The 22,697-nt window shown below is 36.4% G+C and overlaps 2 protein-coding genes and 1 long non-coding RNA gene across 4 annotated transcripts; all 3 read right to left on the bottom strand.

The window, feature by feature from the left end:
• Positions 1–467: 467 nt before the first annotated feature.
• LOC124435782 lies at positions 468–2,047 on the bottom strand. Of its 2 annotated transcripts, XR_006945153.1 has the most exons (5): positions 1,905–2,047; positions 1,652–1,770; positions 1,422–1,532; positions 761–843; positions 468–568 (listed from the first exon to the last, which is right to left on the bottom strand). It is a non-coding gene; the product is annotated as an uncharacterized LOC124435782 (long non-coding RNA). The 2 variants fall into 2 exon arrangements; XR_006945152.1 differs by having other exon boundaries at positions 1,652–2,047.
• A 10,121-nt stretch (positions 2,048–12,168) lies between these two features.
• On the bottom strand, positions 12,169–13,336 carry LOC124435780. The gene is made up of 3 exons (XM_046985735.1): positions 12,991–13,336; positions 12,351–12,564; positions 12,169–12,217 (listed from the first exon to the last, which is right to left on the bottom strand). The coding sequence occupies exons 1-3, from the start codon at positions 13,334–13,336 to the stop codon at positions 12,169–12,171; spliced, it is 609 nt and encodes a 202-aa protein (XP_046841691.1).
• A 10-nt stretch (positions 13,337–13,346) lies between these two features.
• Positions 13,347–14,202, bottom strand: LOC124435779 (multiple epidermal growth factor-like domains protein 10). Its single transcript, XM_046985734.1, has 3 exons — positions 13,911–14,202; positions 13,549–13,775; positions 13,347–13,481 (listed from the first exon to the last, which is right to left on the bottom strand). The coding sequence occupies exons 1-3, from the start codon at positions 14,200–14,202 to the stop codon at positions 13,347–13,349; spliced, it is 654 nt and encodes a 217-aa protein (XP_046841690.1).
• Between the last annotated feature and the right edge of the window lie 8,495 nt (positions 14,203–22,697).

Here is a 22,697-nt window from a genome sequence, read left to right as displayed (position 1 = left end):
TCCTAAACATCAGTCTTTTGTGCTTATTTATAAATAGCCATAAACCAAAGATGCATACATGACTATATCTATTCATGTTAAATTTACCATTAACTTAACTATATCATTTATTATATAATATGAAGAAATGAAATAAGAAACAGAAATTATCTTTTACGCACAAATTAAAAAGGTGTGCATTGACTAACTATTTCACTAATTTGAAAAACTGGAGCTTTTACAAGTTACATAATAGATTAAGATAAAATTGAACTTTATATAAATTTTGGCACGTGTACCTGATGTGATTCTAAAAGAAAAATATCACACAATCTTAAACGTGGAACAAAATATATCAATTTGTTCAATGTACACATCTCAGAGGAATTTAACAAAATCATAAAACACAAATCATCGTTTTCTATAATCAAATTAAAAGCAGCCAATATAGAAATACAGATCGAAGGACAAAATGTAAATCTATCTAATGGCTGCTTGTCATTTATGTCTTCCACCGTGACGTCTCTTCGATGGAGTTTTCTTTTCAAGTTTATGAGCAAAACTTTCACGACAAATGGGACAGCGTGTTCTAAAGGACAGAAAAAATATTTCTCATAATCATAAAATTGACTGTTGGACAATGTCAGGAGATGACGTTCGGTATAACGTCAGTAGCGCATAAATGACGTTTGGTTTAACGTCAGTAATACATAGATGACGTTGGGTATAAAGTCAGTAATACATAAAGTTGGATTCATTTTTGGATTTTCGTTCAACTTACATTACTCTTCGAATCATTTCATTGGCGCATTCTTAATGAACTTTATGAGAACATGGTAATATTTGACAACCTGTGAAAGCATCCTACAATAAAATATTGAAAATATTTTAAAGATTTGGATATGAATTTGACTAAACATTACAAAATGAAACACGAGCAGCAACTATAATGAATATTTACCATTTGTAGCGGGTAGAGATAAAATGAGACGGATTGTGTCGTAAGCAAAAGCAGTTTTACATGTTTGAAAATGTAGATCGTCTAGGTTGGTATAGTCCTGAAAAGGACTGTTTTTTGTTGTTGTTGACTGACGATTCGACGACCTTAGAGGTAGTCATCTTCAGAGTCAAAAAAAGTCAAAAGCAGTTTTAGTTTCGAGAAAAGAATTATTGAATAATGATAGTGTGAAGTATTGTGAGAAAATAATAAAGTTGATAGTAAAAAAGTCGAAAAAAAGGCATCCGTTATCCGTTATGGTGACAGTTGACTTGAAGAGAGATATATCATTTAAAGGTCGATAAAATTTACCTAACAATGGTGAAAGTGCCATACACACATAACAGCAACTCGTGTATATAACACTGAAAAGTCAAGAATAATTTGTTTTATTCTATTCATTGTGCCTAAATAAATCAGCAGGAAAATTAAAGTAAATGTTTACCTCTAAACATATACAACATTCATCATGTGCGGAGTTTTCTCTACATTTATGATTACCACGCAGTTGTAAAGTTTACAAACATCGCAATGAAAAGAACGATCTCCGTGAACTCTAATGAAATACAAACGTGTCAAAAATCAGTTTAGTGCTTAATATTTATGATTATCTAACAAATGAGGTCAATCGGTTATAATTGGAGAACGTGTTTTTATTTGGGTACATTTGAGTACCTGCAAATTCCACATTTCTCGCAATGATAAGGATGGTCGTCTTTGCCAGTAAGGTGTTTACTTAAAGCGCAGAAATATTCGGCAAATTTAACACCACAATTCGTGCACTTTTCACCAAACTAGCGAATTTCAAATGAGAATAGGAAAAATTAAATGAAATGTTTTTACGACCATAACAAACAAATTTCATTTAACTATTCTCGTATGTTTAGAGTAGTTTTTTGTGTTATTTTACAGCATGAAAATATATTACCTTTTGTACGTTGCTACAATAAGCACATGTCACATCTACTGCATCACGTGATTTAAGCTTCTTGTTGCCACACGCACTTTGATTGTTATGACAACAATGACAGGGATAAAACTGCTCACAACAATCAAATTTAACAAAACAATGTCTTTATAGTGACTACATAACCAGTTACCATCACGAGACGTGAACGCCACTTCAGAGTTCTGGGAATTATTATTGAACTTTGAGTGTTTCCTACCATTACATTCTTTAATGACGTATCTGTTGAAAGTTAATTATACACAAAATTTTGCATTAGTAACGTTGGAAAATAAAATCAATGAACTACATTGTTTTCAAACATTTTTTCTCAAAGTTTCTTCTCACATTCAAAATCATTGAAATGAATATAACTAAAACACAAACTCCGACGAGAAGGACATCTTGGTTAGGAATATTATTTTGTTTTTTAAAATGTATTAATTTTATTTCATTGCGTTGTTGCGATTTTTGGGTCGAAATTTTCGTGTGTTTGTCGCCCTATTTCTTCGGCGTCTATATCGTATGCTTTTCACATGCACTATGGGGAAAAAGAAATGAAAAAACAAAAAAAAGTAGAAATTGCAACATTTAACTTTCTCGTAGGAACAAGGTTTCAAGATATATTCAGTTTAATGATCAAGATATATTGACCAAATGATCACAGCCATCGAGAGCTAAAACATAGTGTTGACGTTGTTTATCGAACGTAAGCCGCTGCTCGATTGCGGCTTCGCTCGCATGTATACAATGGCTGCAGCTTTACAGCAAAATTTCATGATTTTGTGGTTTCATATCTCCGGTATAATTTTGATTGGAGCTTTCAAACTTTGGAATATGGTTTGTAAAAATAAAATCTTTCATTTGATAAAAAGTTTTTTTGGGGTCTGACTTCCCCTTTAATAAAGTCCAAGTAAAATGTAAGTTTAAAATGAAGAATTCTGTCGAAAATTTTGGAAGCAAACCTAAACTGTCACCTTTGCACTTATGTATCAACATAGGAGAAGCCTGTTTTAGACCTAAATCTTTTCAGTTTTAAGAACTCATGGTTAAATGACTTAAATCGTGCGCAACTTCACTTTTCGAAGGATGGCAACGCATCTTTCCATAATTTTTTCCTTAAACACTAAAACTTGGTAAGAAATTGATCATTACCACTAAAGAATTTTTTGTTAATAAGCTTTTAAAGAGGCACATCATTATGCATAGGCCTAAGATAAATGTCAAAATTGTAGAACAAACATTTAGCAGCTTACAGCTATGTTACAGATGCCATAAATTACATGCCTTTCTGATTAACCTGCTTTAAGTGATGCAAGAGCAAAAATAATGTTTTAAAAGTATTGCAATCAGGCTATTAGACTCACTAAACACAAGAATTACTTTGATTCATTGTTTTGACCACTCTTTCTACAAGGTCAGTCCACATAGGATAAGTGAAGTCCATTCTTTACTTTGGAAGAGTAGAATTCTGAAATTTCTCTTTTTAAATATAGAAGGACAAAACATTTTTTTGGTTTTGTAGAAGCTGCACTAAACATTAAAGTGCTTGCTCACTTACTTCTAGCAGAGGATCTTGTCTCTATTACATACCAATGTCCCGAAACCATCTTTAGTTCATTGTAAATGAACAATGAACATATGACATTGTGGATATATATTTAGTACGCAGATATACATTTATGGATAAATTGATATTGTTTAAAAATGAAAACATTAAACAAAATGGAAACATTAAACAAAATAAAAACATTAAACATTTAACTATGCTCTTATATTCGAATCCTCTAGTAAAATAATATTCAATCACAGTTCGCTCGTTTTCTACATTGTTTGTATCAGAATCATGCGAAGGAATGTCAACCATATTGGCAATATTTTGTAACTTTAATACAAATTTTCTCGCAGTTTCTCTTTTGTTGCTGAAACGTTTCTATATTTTTTGTATATATTCACAGTTCACACTATAAATATATGTTTGCGGAGTAAAAATATGTGTCTGCTTGTCTGCTTGCCATAAATATATATCCGCACTGAAAATCTGATATATATCTGCGCACTACAAATATATATCTGCGCACTGAAAATATATATCTGCGTATTTTATAAATATATCTGCTCAATGAATATATATTTACTGCTCCACTAATATATATCATGAATAATAAAACATTTCATGCAAAATACTTTGATTTCTATTCCTAACTTATATATCCGCATTGCCGTTGTGGGCCACCGTAGATTTTGTTTGTGTTTGATGGAGTTGAACCACTTGATGGCAGATGACGAGTTTTTCCATTGGTTCAGCGAAGTGGCTTTTATGATATTGTTGTTTATTCTGTCAAGTATTTTTTTGCTAATTTTTCCAATTTCAGATTTCGTCGGGTTGATTAGTCGGCACGTGGGTTTATTTGCGAAGTTAACAAAAAAGTCATTAACTTCCTCGACATTACGTTCGATCTAAAGAATTCTTCCCATCGACCTTACACTAAGCCCAACACCTCTTTGCAATACATCCACCACGAAAGCAACCATCCTCCAAGCATTAAAAAGAACATACCCGATACCATTAACAAACGCCTTTCATCCTTATCATCCGACAGAGCATCATTCGACCAAGCAATCCCTCCATACCAAAAAGCACTTGACGAAAATGGATATCATTACACACTGAAATATGACCCAAACGCTACTACGAAACGGAAAACAGACTTAGAAATAACATACTCTGGTACAACCCACCATACAGCAAGAACGTCAGCACAAACATCGGCTACAAATTCATTTCACTAATTGACAAGCACTTTCCCATAGACCACAAACTCAGAAAACTATTTAACCGCAACACAATTAAATTAAGTTACAGCTGCATGAACAATATGGAACATATTATTAATAACCATAACAAACGCATATTGAGAGAACCTGACAATACTAATGACACCATCAATGACAAAATACACAAACAAAACATGCAACTGCCGTCAAAACAAAACTGCCCACTTAACGGAAACTGCCTACAATCATCTGTCATCTACCAAGCAACTGTTAAACGTTTAGACAATAACACAACTGAGACCTACATCGGACTTACAGAAAACGAATTTAAGACTCGACACAGAAACCATACTGCCTCTTTTCGCCACAAAAAACTAAGAAACTCCACCGAACTCAGCAAACACATATGGACACTAAAAGACAACAACATCGCTCACAATATCTCATGGAACATCATTACTCACAGCAAACCGTACAACAGCGCCAACAAAAGATGCAACCTATGCCTGAAAGAAAAACTCTTCATCACCTACCAACCACAACTATCATCACTCAACAAACGTAACGAACTTATCTCCTCTTGTCGCCATAGACACAAAGCACTTTTATGTAATTTGTAATCGTACACTCAATATATTATGTAATTCTATCTCAATTTTTAACCTAACTTCCTCTTGTATATATATCTAGCACATGCTTTGTATCCATTTAATATTATCCCTGAAGAGTGAGAAATCACGAAACAGGCTTGTCGGGATGAAATTGTAGTTTTGTGTACCGTAAATGCTCGAATAAGCGCCCAGCTTCCAATAAGCGCCCGCTTCGAATTAGCGCCCCCTAGGACTCAAATTTTGAAATAAGCGCCCCTTCCAATAAGCGCCCCCCCCCTCGAGAAAAGACGGGTTTTGCTAAGCGTCCTCTCAAATAAGCGTCCTCTCAAATAAGCGCCCCCAACCCCCCCACCCTTCCCCCGATAAAAGATGAACTTCGGTACTCAGTTCGATACACAGTATTTTTAATTTTTTACATCGGTAACGGACATTCGTTAGAACTCAAAATCAATGTTCTGCAGAGGTTTGCTTCTCATTTGCTTGATTTCAATATCCATGTGGGCACATAGGAGCTTTACTTTATCAAGTTCCTCGTTAAACTTTGCTCCCAGTCGCCGGCTTCGTGTTACTGCTTTAAAAGTTCCTGGAACAACTAGGCCGTTTTCAAGTTTTCTTTTTCCAGTTACTTTTACCTCCACCGCATTATCCTTATGAGCTCGTAAAAATGTAAACACGAGGAACGAAAGTTCAATGGGCGCATGTCCAACCAGCTTGCCACTGTCTTGAATAAATGTTCCAATCGCATATTCATCGTGCTCTTTAGCCTCCTTTCGATCGTCTTTCCGACACACTAGCCGTTCTCCAAGCTGTGGTGACCATTCAGCTTTATAAACATGGTGTCCTCTTATCACAGACGCAAATTCTATTTCGTAAACCATTTGCCAAGTAAAGGTATAGCTTGAACGCGCCATGTTGTAAACAGCAGATGAATGTCACCCACGTGTTTGGTAGCACGTGATACAATGTGATCTTCTCATGGGAGGTCTTTTCCGGCCTTCTCGCATTACAGCATGCTTACCTTTGACATCATGGACGAAAGTATAACTCTAGCATCTACATCGCACGCAGGATTGAAGAACTCTTCTTATTCTAACGAATTTAAACTTAAGGCTGTTCAATTTGCCGAAGAGTGTAACAGTAACCGAAAAGCCGCAGCAAAGTTTGGTGTCGACCGCAAGAGAGTAAGAGAATGGCGACAAAGAAAAGCAAATTGGAAGATACTAGCAGCAAGAGAAAGCGGCTTGAAGGAGGCGGACGAAAGCCATTCGATGAAGACCTAGAAGAAGCATTATTACAGTGGGTACATGAGCGCCGTTCCAATGGCCTTCGTGTTTCCAGAAAATGATCGCAAGCAAAGCAAAATTTTCGATAACGAGAAATGCAAAGAGAAGGAAATGCCACCATCGTTTCTTGCCAGTTCCGGTTGGTTACAGCGGTTCATGTCAAGACATGGTTTGGCAATCAGACGCAAAACCACTGAATCACAAAAGGCCCCCGAGAAACTGATAGACAAACTCATAGCGTATGTTTTGCAGATTCGCCGGCAATGTAAAAAAATCGCTTACCAAGACAGGGATATCATTGCAATGGATGAGACAGCAGTATGGCAAGATATGGTATCCAATACCACGGTCGACAACATTGGCGAAAGCACAATTCGATTGAAAACAACTGGCCATGAAAAAACGAAGGTTTCAGTGTGTTTGACTGCAAAGGGAGACGGTACCAAACTAAAGCCGTTCATCGTTTTTCCAGGTGCCAAGAGAGAGTCGAAAGCACTGAATGAGGAATTCAGAACAAAGTGTGTCGTAGCGTCCTCGAATGGATGGATGAATGAAGAACTAACCGTTTCTTGGGTTAAAAGTGTCTTGGGCCAGTTTTCGTTCACCAGACGGATGCTGGCTTGGGATTCTTTTAGATGCCACGTCTTAGACAGCGTTAAACAAGAGCTCAATCGCGCGAAGATAGATCCTGTAATTATACCTGGGGGGTGTACGAAATATATCCAAGCGCCTGATGTATCGTGGAACAAACCATTCAAAGCCAAAGTGACTGAGAGATATGACGAGTGGATGGCAAATGGTCAACACACGTTTACTGCAGCAGGGAACATGCGAGCTCCTCCTAGGCGAGAGATTGTCCAGTGGATCATTGAAGCATGGAATGATCTGGATAAGGACATTATTGTTAACTCCTTCAAGTGCTGTGCGCTGACACTTGCTGTCGACGGTTCTCAAGATGAGCTGATACACTGCTTAAAGCCGAGTCAACCTTGTCATTCTGGCCTGGCACAACTGAAGGCAGTTCAGCAGCAACTTCAGCAAACACTGGTGAATGATCCTTTTCAGGATATCACGCTATCAGATGTTGAAGATGCTGCTCCTGTGTCAACATTGCTTGATGACAGCGATACAGAAATTGAGATTGATTAAGGATCAAATGGTTAGCGAAAGACGCGATATAGCATAAACAATGTCAGTACTATTTTCATTGTGTGTTAAATTGAAGACAACCGCTGAACATTAACGGCAGGCTTTCTTTATATATACAAAACATTTCACGATGTTAAACGCATTGTACAATACACATGCCCTTTAACGGGCACCAGGAAATCGCTTGGAGAACATTTCAAGTTTCACAAAATGTTAATGTTGCTTTCTAGAATGTTAACGTTTTCAAAATTTTCATACTTATGTTACAGTTAAGGTCACAAGAAATAAAAATACCAGTGTCATTTTCACGTCAAAAATCCGAAAATGAAATAAGCGCCCCCTTCCAATAAGCGCCCCCCTTCGAATTAGCGCCCCCCTCTCGCCTCCAAAAATTAAATAAGCGCCCGGGGCGCTTATTCGAGCATTTACGGTATTTTCTTTTTCTCATCAATATATATATATATATATATACAAAGTGTATATACAATGTGCCCTCCCGGCTATCACCGTATTAAAACGGTGACTCCTGCACTTGGGACACAGGACGTACGGTTACACATTGTATGGATTGTATTGTAGAGTCACCACAGTGCTCAAACCTATAAAGGTGAGCTTTGCATATCGCGAACACGGTGAACGTCTCCATTTGAGACTCTCTACACAATCCGACAGTGCTCAAACTACGCACGCGCAGTGAGCGTAATATACAAAGTGTATATACAATGTGCCCTCCCGGCTATCACCGTATTATACGGTGACTCCTGCACTTGGGACACAGGACGTACGGTTACACATTGTATGGATTGTATTGTATATATATATCTGGAATGATAATGACAATACATTTTATAGATATAAAATTGAAGCCAAAGTCCTAGTCTCTTGCGCGGTTTGTACGTCAGTTCCAGTCCTTCAAAGTCGCATATTCACGCGGTTTGTACGTCAGTTTCATTCCCCTGAGTGCTAAACATACACGGCCAATATAAATTTGAATACAAATTGCAAAAGCATAAACATATAAACAACATCACGACAAACAACACACGAGGCCAACTCTTCGCAAAAAGTTATTTTTTACAGCTGAAACTTTACTACAGTGAGTTTGTTGTAACTTACAACTTAAAACAAGAAAAAGCCAACTGAAAATTACACTGTATGCTAAAAAGACAATACAATAAGAAAATATGACGTGAAAATATTCAAGCAAACATTTTTCTTACATCGGAAGGTCAAACGGTGTTAAACGGTGTCAAACGGTGTTAGACAGTGTTTGTCTTTTTTTTTGTCGATTCAGTGGATTTAAAGATTTGTTTTTCCGAAGAAAAAAGAAACTTGAATATCCAGTTTCATAAAAAATATTGAGTCTATAACTCTCATTTTTACTTTTTACAGAGCGATTGTATTTTTCATCGATTTTGATAGTGCTTGAAATACTAAATGATTGTCATCTCGATATCAATTATTGAATATTCTTAAAGACTTTGATTTGTTTTAAAGGAAAACCACAGCGTTAAGAGCAGATCGACTAAGTTCACCTCACTTTGCTTCTCGATTTATCACTTTGATTCACTTTCCGTGAACCTTTTCATTCCAAAATTTCTTATTTTACGCTCTGATAAAGATCCGAACTCTATCATTACCAAGGGACAAATGATTTAAAAAATTTAAATGAACATGCGAGAGACTTGAGCCTGGCGCGTGATGACGAATGATGACGACAAATATTTTTGGCTTCAATTTTGGCTTCGGTTATCATTCCAGTTATTCAAATGTTGAGTTCACTGGTACGCCTACGAGTACGATTTACGTCATTTTGGCGCGAAAACATTGTTTGTTGCGACAACAAAAACACGTAGCCGTCATCAATCTGAGTACGATGTTTTGTAAAAAATTCTTAGTCGCGACTACGATGTCTTTTTAAGCAAAGAAAGTAGGTATATTTCTTCATTCTGTAAGAAATTAGTTTACAGTACTATTTTCGAGCATCCAGGCTTTAATTTAGAACCCTTTTGAGCGCAGATGTACATTAAAAGGAAAATATGACCTGCAAAACTTTCATGTATTTCGTACGCAAAGTGAAAGGTAAACAAACAATAAAATAGTACAAATATATCGTACATAAAACTTAAAATAGTGAAGATTTTTCAGTCTAAAGAGTCCTATATTCTCGCAAAACCAGTACTGTCGATTCTTTGATATCATGATTGACAAATAGAGCCGTAGCTGCTTCGCACACGTCGGTGTTTTACACAATAAAAGTCTCTTTCTGTTGTTTACAACTAAAGCAAAATTTTGAAGAAGCGACAAGGACAACAAACTTCCTCGTGCCATTCCCTTACACGGTCAAATTTCGTACTCGTTCTCGTAGTCGTACTCTTGCTAAAACTCCCTAATGTTTCCCTAACTTCCAACATGGCGAAGCATTCTTGCAAAGGTTGCTGGGATCAAAATGGGATCAAAATGTAAAGCCAAAACCAAAACCCGGCATCCGATACAGTGATCCAATCCTGTAATCCACCTGATCATACGCTTGAAATTCAAGTCCGTAAAGTAAATCGCTACTCGATAATCCGCAAACTTTTAAGTGCGGCACGCCAATATTTGAATGAGCAGAAACGGTTGCAATAATAAAAAAGTACAAAATACGAGCTCGTTATTATACTGCTCAATTAGCAGAGCATGACAGCCCACTCTACAGTCTCTACTATGCCAAGGATAATTCCACATAGTTTTTCTGATTTTGTATGCTTATACGCGCATGCGTACAGTTAAACGCAGAACAGAAGGAAGACGGCAAGGCAGTTATATCTTCATTAGATCGATTTAACAGACCATCAGTAACGCCCGAGGAAACCTTCTCAGAGGGATTCTCCCACACTAAATTCTGAAATGATAGTGGATAGCTGAGGAAAAAAAGCAACATTAAGGAATTCTTGACTTGCTATCAATCTCTCTTGGGATATACCGAATCTCAGGCAGTCAAACACCAAAGGAGATGATCGTGTATTGAAGGAATGAAGAGTATTGGGGAGACAAAATAGTTTGAGAAAGTTGAGCAATACTGTGAAAAAGTTGAACAGAAAAATAATGTTAATATATTCCATTTTGACTTTTCTGAAGATGAGCTGAATGTCAAAATAGAAAAAACATCAGAAATAGGAAAATTGAAAACTCCTTCTTTCCTATATTTTCGATTTTTTTGAAAACACAACTATGTAACAAAACTTTCATGATATTTCTACTTTTTTATAAAAAAATAAACTGGTTTGTAAAGTAAACATGCGAACAACGAAATTAAATTTTGCGTATGTCTACAGTCTTGCTATCTACAGTCTTGCTAAACACAAAAATAGATTAAATACTCCATCTCCATGGGCGAGTTCATCAACGCTGTATAAATATAGAATGCATTACTTTTAAGATACATGACTAAGCTATTTACACAAAAAACGAGTAAAGACTTTGCGGCAATTCAAAACGATCTTGGCTTTATCTCATCATAGTAACCCAAATGATAAGTTTGATACTTCAAGGCCATTTTTGACTTCAGACATCTGGAATGCTGTCAATATGTATGGACAACAGTTGTATGACCCATTGCTAGTGGGGCAATGGTCCGCACATCAGTTAAGCTATAAATCATCGCTCAATAGTCCACTGAAACTGATAATACTCAATGGCCTTAAAAATCGATTGACTAAACTCGCTTTATCCAATTTACGTCTATGGTTAACCTTTCTATAAAGACATACCAGCGTACTGTGATTTGAAACTGTAACACTTAGAATAACAACAGCGCTGTAAAACCATTTAGAAAACCTATACGGAGTTGCTTTATCATGGAATGTGTAATGATGATAAATTTTGCATCCAAACGTAAAGTGAGTGGTAACTACTGTTTCTCATTTTTATCGAAGAGCTTCCAAAAAGCTTCCTTCATTCTCGGTTTCAATGACAACAGCGCTATTATCATTTTTCTCTAAAATTAGAGGTCAATTACAACCTTGAAAAACTTGTCAAGGAGGAAAGCGAGCAGAATAGGTCATTTCAAACTTCGCATAGGAACTGTTTTAAAAACAGCTGTACAACATGCGATTGCTTGACGATAAGTATTGCCGAGACAGATAAAGATTAAGACAACGGTTTCAATACCTCAGCAGTACGATATAGATTGTAGACTCTCGCCTCTGTCAATACTACAATCGTTGACGCTGCTAACGCTTTCGTCACTACCTTGATGACCCATCTGACTATCAAGATCACATAGCGGATTAATGTAATCCTCTTCAACGTCATAGAAAGGATTATCGAAAGCCAATCTGTAACCGTTATGGCGGATGCCCCGCGTTCGCAACTCTATCTCCATCTCCGCTTCGTTTTGCCGTTTTTTTCTCCGATTTTATTTTCTTCAAACGTCGCTGACGTTTACGGCAAAACCACAATGTTATCATCAAAACCACCAGGCCAAGAGAACCTGAATGAGACACGCATTGAACATGAAATAATATCCACCCAAGGCCATCTTTTTGGCTATTTATATGCGAAATTGCCTGTCATAAAGAAGGTAGGAAAAAACAACAAGTCTTACCTCCACTCGCGCCAATTACCAGCGGAGAGTACACTGAACCCGGGACGGAATTCTCTGAATAAACACCCCGGAATAATAAGTACATCCAAGGATATTGCTTACAGCTTCTTCATCCAAACATGAAATCACATCCTTCACAATGCTACCCTTAAGTAGGATCTCGCCATCGAACATCACCATATTAATTGCGACAACTTCTTCAGAGCCATCCGATGTCAATCCGGGTTTGAGATCTGAAACGACAAGCTTAAATTACAGAGAGCATTCTGTATTTCATATCCAACAATAGATGCACTTCATCGATTCTGATATTACACTTCAATCACGAATTCTCAACAATAACTTGCAATTGCAATTTGCAAAGTGAAATAATGCGTTCCATCGCGAGCAACTAAAGTTATGTAATACATTACTATCGTTTACAGCACTTTTCTATACCGATGAACTTACTTTTAGCGTGCGTGAAAAGATTGGTATATACGAAGGGAATTTGACAGTGAGAAGTATTCAAATTATATCTACTTATCGATAGCAAAAAATACCATATCGATTTATTAAAGTTGACGGAGCCTCCAAAGATGAAAATTTAAGATCAAATTGAGCAGCTTATAAACGAAAGGCAGATGTTGCCGATAGCTGTGAAGGTAAGCGCTTCTTACCTAAAATACATGCAACAAAGTCGTGCCTAGTTGCAGGTTGAATTGTTTCCGTTATCTGCGTGCTGACGATGCTTATATTTCCATGAATTGACGTGACCGGAATCCTTCGTCTCGAGAGATGACGTAGTTCCTCATACATGTTATTGTATTTGGCTATCAAAACGGCAACATTGAGTTTCAACTGTTTTCGCCGTACCATCTCATCGAACTTTGTGAAGTTTTCCTTGATGACGATTTGAAACCTTCCCACACGCGTTAGATAACAAGCACCAGTCACGTGATGGCACACGTGATCAACATCACAATCGCAGCGCTTTCCGCAGTTCTTTCCATAATTCTTCAGCATGCAATCACTGTCACACAAATGTCCTTCGGTAACCTGGAGAGCAGGGGCAACGGCCGTCAATTTTATAACACGTGCCGATCACGTGTCGGGAACAAACCGGGCAAGGATGTTTGCAATCTTCACCATAAGTCCCATCTTCGCAGAACTAATACATTTAAAGGAAGATGTGTTAAATATTGAAGTAAGATGGAGACATGAATAGGAAGAGGTGCCTGTTGACAAGTGGCACCTCTGTAGCCATCGTGGCAAAGACATTGCCCGTTATCACCTCGAAATTTCCTTGTCTGATTCCACTCACACGAGTACTTGTTTTGACATTCAATGCCCCATAAACGGTCGGGACACTTGTCCTTACAACGACTCCCTGTGAATTCCGAAAGACACAGACATTTCCCATTTACTTTATCACATGACGCACCGTTTTCACACAGATAGACTCCTACAGAGAAAATCCATATCTAATCACGTGACTGTAGTCCTAGAGTGATCTCATAAATCACCATCTGCACAGACATAGGTTATTTGACTTCATCTCATGTAATTGAAAAAATGCATCCCAAAAATACAAACATACCTAAACAGTTCGCACCAAACTTTCCTTGAGGACAGGGCTTTTCACATTTTCTTCCAATAAAACCTTTCGTGCAATCACATGTTCCGCTCATGTGATGACAAGAAGCCTCTTTTGCGCACTCGCAGTCCAATGCACAATCCTGACCGTATTTACCTTCCGGACATTCATTCTCGCAATGGTAGCCATAGTAACCAGGTAAGCAGATGCATTTTCCTGTCACGTGATCACAGGAAGACGACTGACTCTGGGCACACATACTGCAAGTGTCAGTACAGTTCACCCCAAACGTCATTGGAGGGCACTTGTGTTCGCATTTATCCCCTATAAACCCCGCCAAGCAGATGCACCGACCATCATGTAAACAAACTACACTTTGTTTGCAATCAGTAAATCAACTAACACTTTGATTTACTGTCGAATGTCCATCATGTTTATGCGTTATGCGTTATGCATTTGTCAATTGTACTTTTCTTCAATGCCCTAGTCCCGTTTAAGATATACCTTACCCAAAAAGTTAACGCTATTGAAATCGACCTTTTGTTCATAACAAAGAAGATTTTCTCGTCTAGTAATCATGACTGTGAACAGCAGTTTATGAATAATAGCGCTTTATGCGATTGCTGGGACATGTTTCATGTAAAAGCCATTTTCTTTAAATCACCAATGTTATCTTTAAGATCTTTTGATTATTCTACTCTCACCTGGTGATGGAGTGGGTTAGTTTCTGTTCTGTCATGGTGTAAGTAATTTGACTCATCAAACAGCATTAATTTTATCATGAAGCATATGCTAATTTGGGGGATATAGAATGCAATGAATGTGGGCTAGTGACGCCATACGTCATCGTAATTATGCTATTTGCATATCCTACATAAGTTTTGATTTGTTCGTTTGTGGTCATTCTTCATCGTGACGTGCTGGAGGCTTCTCAAAGTTTATAAAAAAAATGGCAAAGAGTAGGAGAAACCTCAAAATAAAGAGGAGTCCTCAAAAATGCAGAAAATGCAAGAATCACGGCGTACTCGCCGATTTAAAAGGACACAAAAAATATTGTAAATATAAACATTGCAAATGCAATGCATGTAAAGTAATCAATGATGAGAGAAGGAAGACGGCTGCAAGAATAGCTGTATCCAGAAAAGGCAAGTGTTTGCTCGAATCAGATGGTATGTTGCACAACAATCTATACTTTCTTTTCTAATGTTAAATTAATAGAACATTTGATTTTCCCAATAATTCATGCACAATATGCGATGTTTGTTTGGTGAAAGATTAAAAATCATTTCGTCCAACTAAACAAATTTTGTTTTCTTATCTTCAATTTCTCTAAAGTGATGTTAGCTAGCAAACTGTTTTTTCACACATCGTTACGATAGACAAAATCTTTCAAAAACTATTTGTGTAAAACGAACAGACTCACTTGAATGGCACTATCGCAGACAAAAATGAAACATGTGTTAGAAGCATTAGTTACGACATAATCCTGGGTCGAGAGAAAAGATTTTATTCCAGAATGAGAAATATTTCATTCAAAAATCATACGAAAGTTATTTACGTTGTTCTTTCTGTCATTGGTGTAACCTGTTCTGAGCAAATGCCACCGCTATAGAAAATTACCATTTTTCATTTCTATAGAACTTTTATCATTTTGAAATGAGTAAAACCAAAAATATTATCTATGTTACAACAACCACCACTTCGCCAATAAGAAGCACTTTTAATTGGAATTTTCATTTACCGCGTGGTAAAAACTTCGCGCCAGGGACGCCGGACTTTTACAATGTCCGAGTACAAACGTTTAGACATGATTTAAAATCGATGTGATTAAAGTATACTTTCAAGCTGTAACTGACGCACTGACTAACTTGTAACTGCTTCTAACCTCAGGTTAATAAAGTCCTGAGAAGGACTGTTTTTGTTGTTGTTGACTGACGTTTCGACAACCTTAGCGGTAGTCATCGAACGACAAGGTGCACAATTAAGGTGCAGTTTACAAAATAAACTGCTCCGACTGCCACGCCTCCTATATCGGGGAAACTGGTAGGAACTTAAACATAAGACTTACTGAGCACAAACGAGCTAATAAGAAACAAGACAAAACTAATCACAATGCTGAACATCACCGAATCACAAAGCACAACATTGACTGGGATTCGGCAAAATGCATCATTTACAGTACTGACTATAGACAGGGGCGTAACTAGACTTAGAGTAATGGGGGGTGTGGAGAAAATTTGCCCTGCAAAAGGGCGTTGCCCACAAAAACAAGGACATGCATTACGATTTCTTGAGTAAACATTATTTCTGAGGACAACGTTTCAGCGACAGTTTTTTTGCAGTGGTTAACATTTTCAGCCAATATGTTTAATTCAGCTACACAATTTTCTCATGACAGGTGAGATTTCTCTCTCTTCTTGTTCGTTAACAGATTATTCTTCATCAATCTAAAAAAGACCAAAATATAATTACTTTAGAAATAATAATTTTAAAAAATTAATTTAATTATTTCAATGTCATATTCAGATATTACAAACCACATCCATATTTTCCTCTTCCTCTGAATCAACTTCATTTATCTTGTTATCTATTTCAAATATTTCCTGGCATACATTGTGTATTTTTTATGCCACTTCAAGGTTTTCCAGCAAGGTAGCATTTTTAAACAGTATTTAACGTTAGAAAACGATGCATTGCCTGAAGATTGCTTTGGCATGAAACCCAGACTCCCCGAGTAGCAACATTTAAGAAATGTAATTTATTAAATTATATATACATATATATATAAAATAGACAATAGCTGTAGTTTTTTCGGAATTTCACGCAGTAGGGCGATCTTCAGGCAACTGACAGATTATTTATTATTCACTGCATATACAATTCGTTACTAGGTGTTAAATTAACGACGGCATGCACTAAAAAGTTCAGAGCGTTTATTTAAAATTTACTTTTTATGTCCTTTTAGGATTATTAGTCTTTTTTCAAAACAAACATGGCAGGTTTTTCAGCTTTGTTCGGAGGTGGAAGTTGTTTGATGAAGTCCCTCTTGATGCTGTAGTTTTGTTTGTTTTCTTTCTGTACCCACGTGTTTTTATAAATCATATATAAACAAGTGTATATACAATGTGCCCTCCCCGCTATCACCATAGTGCAATTGTGACTCCTGCACTTGGGACAGAGGATGTACGGTTAGGGTTAGGGTATATATGTGCAAATGTGCTATTACAGATTTACAAATCATGAGAGTTTTTGAATGTAACCTTTTGTGATATATAAGTATCATTGCAGAATTTTTGTTTTACACTTTTGACTTCTTCATGCATTTCATCAAAGCTATCACATGTGACAGGGGCAGTTGGAAGGATCTAAAATAAATAAGAATACATTGAAACTTTATGGTATGAGTGTCCTTCACAATAACAGAGATAGTTGCTGCTGCAACAGTGCAGAATAACAAAGTTTTGTGCAACACGAATTATCAATTATTTCACATAAATTGAACGGCACTTATACAGAACTAACCAGCAATTTTCTAAGAGATCTATAACGCATGCTAAAGACTTTCATTTTATTTACCATGTACATATATAAGTAAGTGACATTTTACTAACCTTAGAAAAATGAAGCATTGTTTGTGATGCTTCTACAACATCTTGGGATTTTGCCATACCATTGTGTTTATTTGAACTGTGCTTCAAAAAATTATCAGCATTCATTTCTACACCACAATCTTTACATTTAACCTTTCGTCTATAAATTCGTGTACGTTGAGGTTTTGTTTTTTTGCGGGCTCCTGAACGTTTTCATCTATAACTCTAGTTGCGCTCCCTCTTAAGAGAAATTTCAATTAAATTAGAAATGTATCTGAGTAAACATCAAAATTATGACAGCGTACAATGAACTCACAACTCTCCTTCGGTAATTGTGGGTCTACAAACTTCGGTAAATATAACTAACCTTCCATTGAAAAGTAGTCTTTCTCGCCCTAATATACAAAACCGCATAGAATTTGACGAAATTATTGGATTAAAGCTCGCTTCACGGCTTTCGACAATGCAAAAATTAGCATTAGCATGTTTTTACATTTGCAATCATTGTATCTGTTAGATTTTGTGATGTAGCCATCTACCTTCTTTAGTATATATTGACTTACACCAACAAATAGAGATATTACAGATAACTGTTATGATCACATTTAATGTTCAACGTCAATGTCTATGGTCAACGATCTATCCTACAATGGTTAAATTACTTATATTTATACAAGATATTACGTGTGGATATATTTGTTTCTTTACTAAATATGGTTAATTTACAATCAACGGAAAGCTATTAGGAACTATAAAAAATATTGTGATTATTGCATATAACTATCTCTTAAAACAATCAATTAGTTAGTTAAACTTGACTTGATTATTTACTAATTACAGGAAGAATATGAGAGCATATCTTAACAGTATCCAGCGGAATCTGTACCTGCATTTATAATTACTTCATCTTACACATCTCACAGACACATTGCACTGTAGAATTAAGCCAAAATTGTCAAAAATGAAGGTTTGTTATTTCCACTTAGTAATCATTTAGTTGTTTTCGATGGTATGGCAATTTTTCTACTTCCTGAACACTGCCCTGTCACTTGACGGCAATATGCCCTGCTAAAACACAGCTTTCAGCAATTGGGGGGTCCCCCCACACACACCCCCCAACAGTTGAGCCCCTGACTATAGACAACGGCTTACATTAGAAAGTTGGTATACCAACTTGGAACAAACCCCCTGAACAGATCACAGCAATCACCGGCACCTTACAAACGACTTATTCACAATACAAACAAACGATCAACTAAAAACACTACACTTCAAACTAATTCACAATGACAATACACAATTGACACCCACACATTACAACTAAATACGTCACACCTAAATCACACATCACAACTAAAAATAAAATATTCCACTTCACACTGATCTACAATGACAATACACAATTCCTGTACACACAATACAATGACGAAAGAACCAGATAACAAATACGGCTAACTTGACGTTTACTCCTCATTTGACTCTGAAGATGACTACCGCTAAGGTTGTCGAGACGTCAGTCAACAACAACAAAAACAGTCCTTCTCAGGACTTTATTAACCTGGACGATCGTCATTTACAAATATATAATTGAAATATGCATGTTTAATTGCTTTAAATAATGAGGTCAAAAAATAAATCCTGAAAGATAAAGATCGTACAAACAGACGTTCGTCTTACATCTGCGTCCGCCGTCCGCGTCCTTCGTCCGCGCCCGCTTTTTATCTACACCCTAGTTTCACTTTAACATTTCTTTGTTTTAAGTACGTTTTTTAAGTTCTTTGTTTGTTTAATTTATTATTCTTTTTTGTTTTAACGAGTGAGAACTTGAAACGCAATGAAAGAGTGAGTACTGCTAATGACGTAAAGGAAAGCTCGACTTATGTAATTACCGATAGTATAAATGACATGTAAATAATTAACTCTAATAGATTGCGTAAGAATACTCCAGTAATACACACAGAAATGAAAGAAGAATTAAATATTTTGGAAAATACAATACATGACAAATTGTAAACTAGTGACGTTACATCGTTTGATAGTTATATTATCGTTAATATTTATCGACCAAAGCTGCGGACATGTGCTCTCTACAGTGTATTGCAGGTAGCACATCTCTTTGGTGTTTATCAATATGAGATTATTTTTAGTATATTTCACTAATGTGGCCTTCCACAAATGCTTGCCCCTCCTGCCCTTTTGCCGTTCCGGCGTCCCTGCTTCGCGCTCGTCAGAGAAATGTTTGTGCTGAATCATAAAAACAGAAAAGACAGCTATATTTACCACTTGCATTGAGTCAATACATTACAAATGAACTGAATCACTATTTTCACATTATTTCTTCAAGTTTGGATAGCAAGAATCGTTTTTACAAGGCCACCATTTCGGTCTACACAATTCAGACACGTTTATACTTTACCTGAATGCTTTTGAATGGGAGTGTTATTCTAACCGATTAAAAATTATATAATTATGTGTTCACATTATATGATCACTTATGATTTTGCGCAACGTATAGTTTGGGTCCAAATATGTATAACATTTTGCAATTGTAAAATTGTATAAACCTAGATTGTACAGGTTTAACACCAAAAAGTGCAATTGTATAAACCTAGATTGTACAGGCTTAACACCAAAAAGTGCAATTGTATAAACCTAGATTGTACAGGCTTAACACCAAAAAGTGCAATTGTATAAACCTAGATTGTACAGGTTTAACACCAAAAAGTGCCTAGAGCGTAAGTTAATGAAATTATTTACTGAACGAAGATAGGTTTACATTTATATGTTTCTACGAGACCACGCTATCAAACAAAGAAGTGAAACAATTTAAAGTTGATGACAAATTTTCTTGTTTGACAATTTTAACGTTGGCAAAGAAAATGCCATATTTAATTTAACAACTTTTACTCAATTTTGTCTTAAACACTGTGCAGAGGAAACACTGTATAGAATGTCGGTTTTAAAATGGAGTCAGAATATCACCAGTTGTAGAAGTACGTTTTCATGTATGTTTCTATAAATACTAAGAGCTCTAATGCACGAGTTTTCTGAATGACTTTTTATGTTGGAATATGTTTCATTATACAACAAAAGCAAACCGGGCTTCAAGGTTGAGCAAAAATATTATAACCACTAATTTGAAAATAAGCTTAAAAGAATAACCTTAGTCTTTCCACTTTTCATTCCCTATTGCTTATAACCTCGGCGTTATACTTATACATTTCCACCCCTTGTCTATGTGTACATGTATGCCTTATTTATTATAACTTGTTTTGCTCGTTTTTATTACAGCTGTTGCCCCAAAGCGTGCTCCATTGGACTATAAAGGTCGTATGGAGGATATGGAGCAGTATCTGGGTACATTAAAAAGTACCCAGCAGGAAAGCATTCAAAGAATTGAGATATTGGAGTCACAGAAACACCAACTTCAAGGAAACGTTGTGATGAAAGAAAAAGAAATGCAAGAAGTATGTATTTTGAATGATTTTGGTTTTTTGAAATGCATAATTGCTTTTCTCTGTTAGGAACTTACGACGAAACATTGAAACATTACATTGGGGCGGTCACCTGTAAATCTGGTCGTGCTATGCAAACTTTTCTGTGTTTAATCATTGTAAAAACATTTTCTTTAAAAATGATTGATGATTGTGCTCTAAACTTTACATACCAGGAGTTCTACTTGCGGCCTTGCTACGCTTATGAAACATTTAAGTCACTAAAGCCTGTTTTCCACTTGCCACGTATTGTAACGCATCGTAGCAAAACGTAACATGGCGCATGCGTACTTATGAATTTGATGGTCAATAGGCGCAAGCACGCATGCGCCATGTTACGTTTTGCTACCATACCTTACGATACGTAGCTAGTGGAAAACAGGCATAAGTCAGGTGTTTTTATTGCCGATTTGATTTTATGACTTACCCATGGATTAGAAATGCTGCCTAAAAACATTCGTCTTTGCGAACTTCCTCGCCTTAGCATTTCATTTAGAACTGTGAAATTTCCTTAGATAGAGATGCGTGAATATAATCTGTAGGTTTTTGTAGGCGGATTGTTAAACTTTTCCGTGTCTGTTTTTCAATAAATTTAATTCAAAGTGATCTGAACCCTCTGGATCAACGATTTAAAAACGATACTTTCACTTCATTCAGTGCTTGCTTTGCAAAAAAATAAACGAAATTATGACGAAGAAATTAGTTTGCTGTTGATTTTAAGAAGCGCGATTTCTTTGTCGCACTCCAAAAGTACGTATGAGAGTTAGGGAACATTTAGAGTCCGTTGGGTCTTACTGATTTAAATGCTGAAAAGTCGTCTCGTGTTCTACGTATAAATATACTTTTGTGTCCTCGTTGACAAAGCTTTTTCTTCAGGCTGCAGCATTGAGTAAAAAATTGCAAAATCGACTAAATGAAAAGACAGAAGTTGAGGAAGAGTTAAGAGGCGAAATCGAGAGGCTGTTATCGGAAAAAGATTTAATTGATCGTTAAAGAGAAGAGCTTAAGTTTAAACTGGAACTATCGCAAAATGAAGTGAAAACTTTAAAATTGAAGATGTCGACCTTTTCATCCAAACTGCTTGGTGTAAACACTGAGTTAGATGCTAGTAAGGTACGGACGTATGTTGTAAAAAAAAAATATATCGTAATAAAGTAAATGGTTTGAACCGTAAATGTAAGTGTTTGAAAAGTAAAAGGTTTGAACACAAAAAAAAAACAGATCATCGTAAAGCATAATCAAACTCGCCTCGTTTGTTTATTGTATTTATTGTGTAAAAATTTCCAGTGTCACACGGCGTGTATATCTTTAGAGACATAATATGTTTATGCGTGTATTGCTGTGCAGGTAGCCGCACAAATATTTTATCTCTAATTATGTATTGTGTTGATGATTTAAGGATGCTTACAAAAAAAGCAAAAATGGAAATCGATCGTCAGGCAAGTGTTATTTTACAATTGGAAAGTAAGTTACGCGAACATCAAGATAGTATTTGTGAACTGGAGGCGAGACTTCGAGGTGAGGAGACAATACGACGTCAGCTTCATAATAAAGTACAAGAGTTGAAGGGTAACATTCGCGTCTATTATCGTGTTCGGCCAAGTCTGCCTTCAGAAACTAGTGTTTCGCTCATTAATATGGAGTTCGCCAATGACACTGATATTATTCTACGCAATAACAGCAAGGTATGTGTTTATTTATGTAGA

This window comes from Xenia sp. Carnegie-2017, unplaced genomic scaffold, assembly GCF_021976095.1.
Source record: "Xenia sp. Carnegie-2017 unplaced genomic scaffold, XeniaSp_v1 HiC_scaffold_151, whole genome shotgun sequence".
In the NCBI taxonomy this organism is placed as follows: Eukaryota; Metazoa; Cnidaria; class Anthozoa; order Malacalcyonacea; family Xeniidae; genus Xenia; species Xenia sp. Carnegie-2017.
Note: the sequence above shows the minus strand (reverse complement) of the source record. Positions and strands in the feature narration are given on the sequence as shown.

What these genes read in the sequence shown, in the direction of transcription:
- LOC124435780 (XM_046985735.1), bottom strand. Translation starts at nt 13,336, where the DNA reads ATGCTGAAGAATTATGGAAAGAACTGCGGAAAGCGCTGCGATTGTGAT. An exon ending in CTTTGTTGCATGTATTTTAG is followed by an intron (nt 12,565 to 12,990) that starts GTAAGAAGCGCT and finishes TTGTCGTTTCAG; the next exon opens with ATCTCAAACCCGGATTGACA. An exon ending in GTTCAGTGTACTCTCCGCTG is followed by an intron (nt 12,218 to 12,350) that starts GTAATTGGCGCG and finishes TGTCTCATTCAG; the next exon opens with GTTCTCTTGGCCTGGTGGTT.
- LOC124435779 (XM_046985734.1), bottom strand. Translation starts at nt 14,202, where the DNA reads ATGACGTTTGGGGTGAACTGTACTGACACTTGCAGTATGTGTGCCCAG. An exon ending in GTTTGGTGCGAACTGTTTAG is followed by an intron (nt 13,776 to 13,910) that starts GTATGTTTGTAT and finishes TTTTCTCTGTAG; the next exon opens with GAGTCTATCTGTGTGAAAAC. An exon ending in GAGGTGCCACTTGTCAACAG is followed by an intron (nt 13,482 to 13,548) that starts GCACCTCTTCCT and finishes TAAATGTATTAG; the next exon opens with TTCTGCGAAGATGGGACTTA.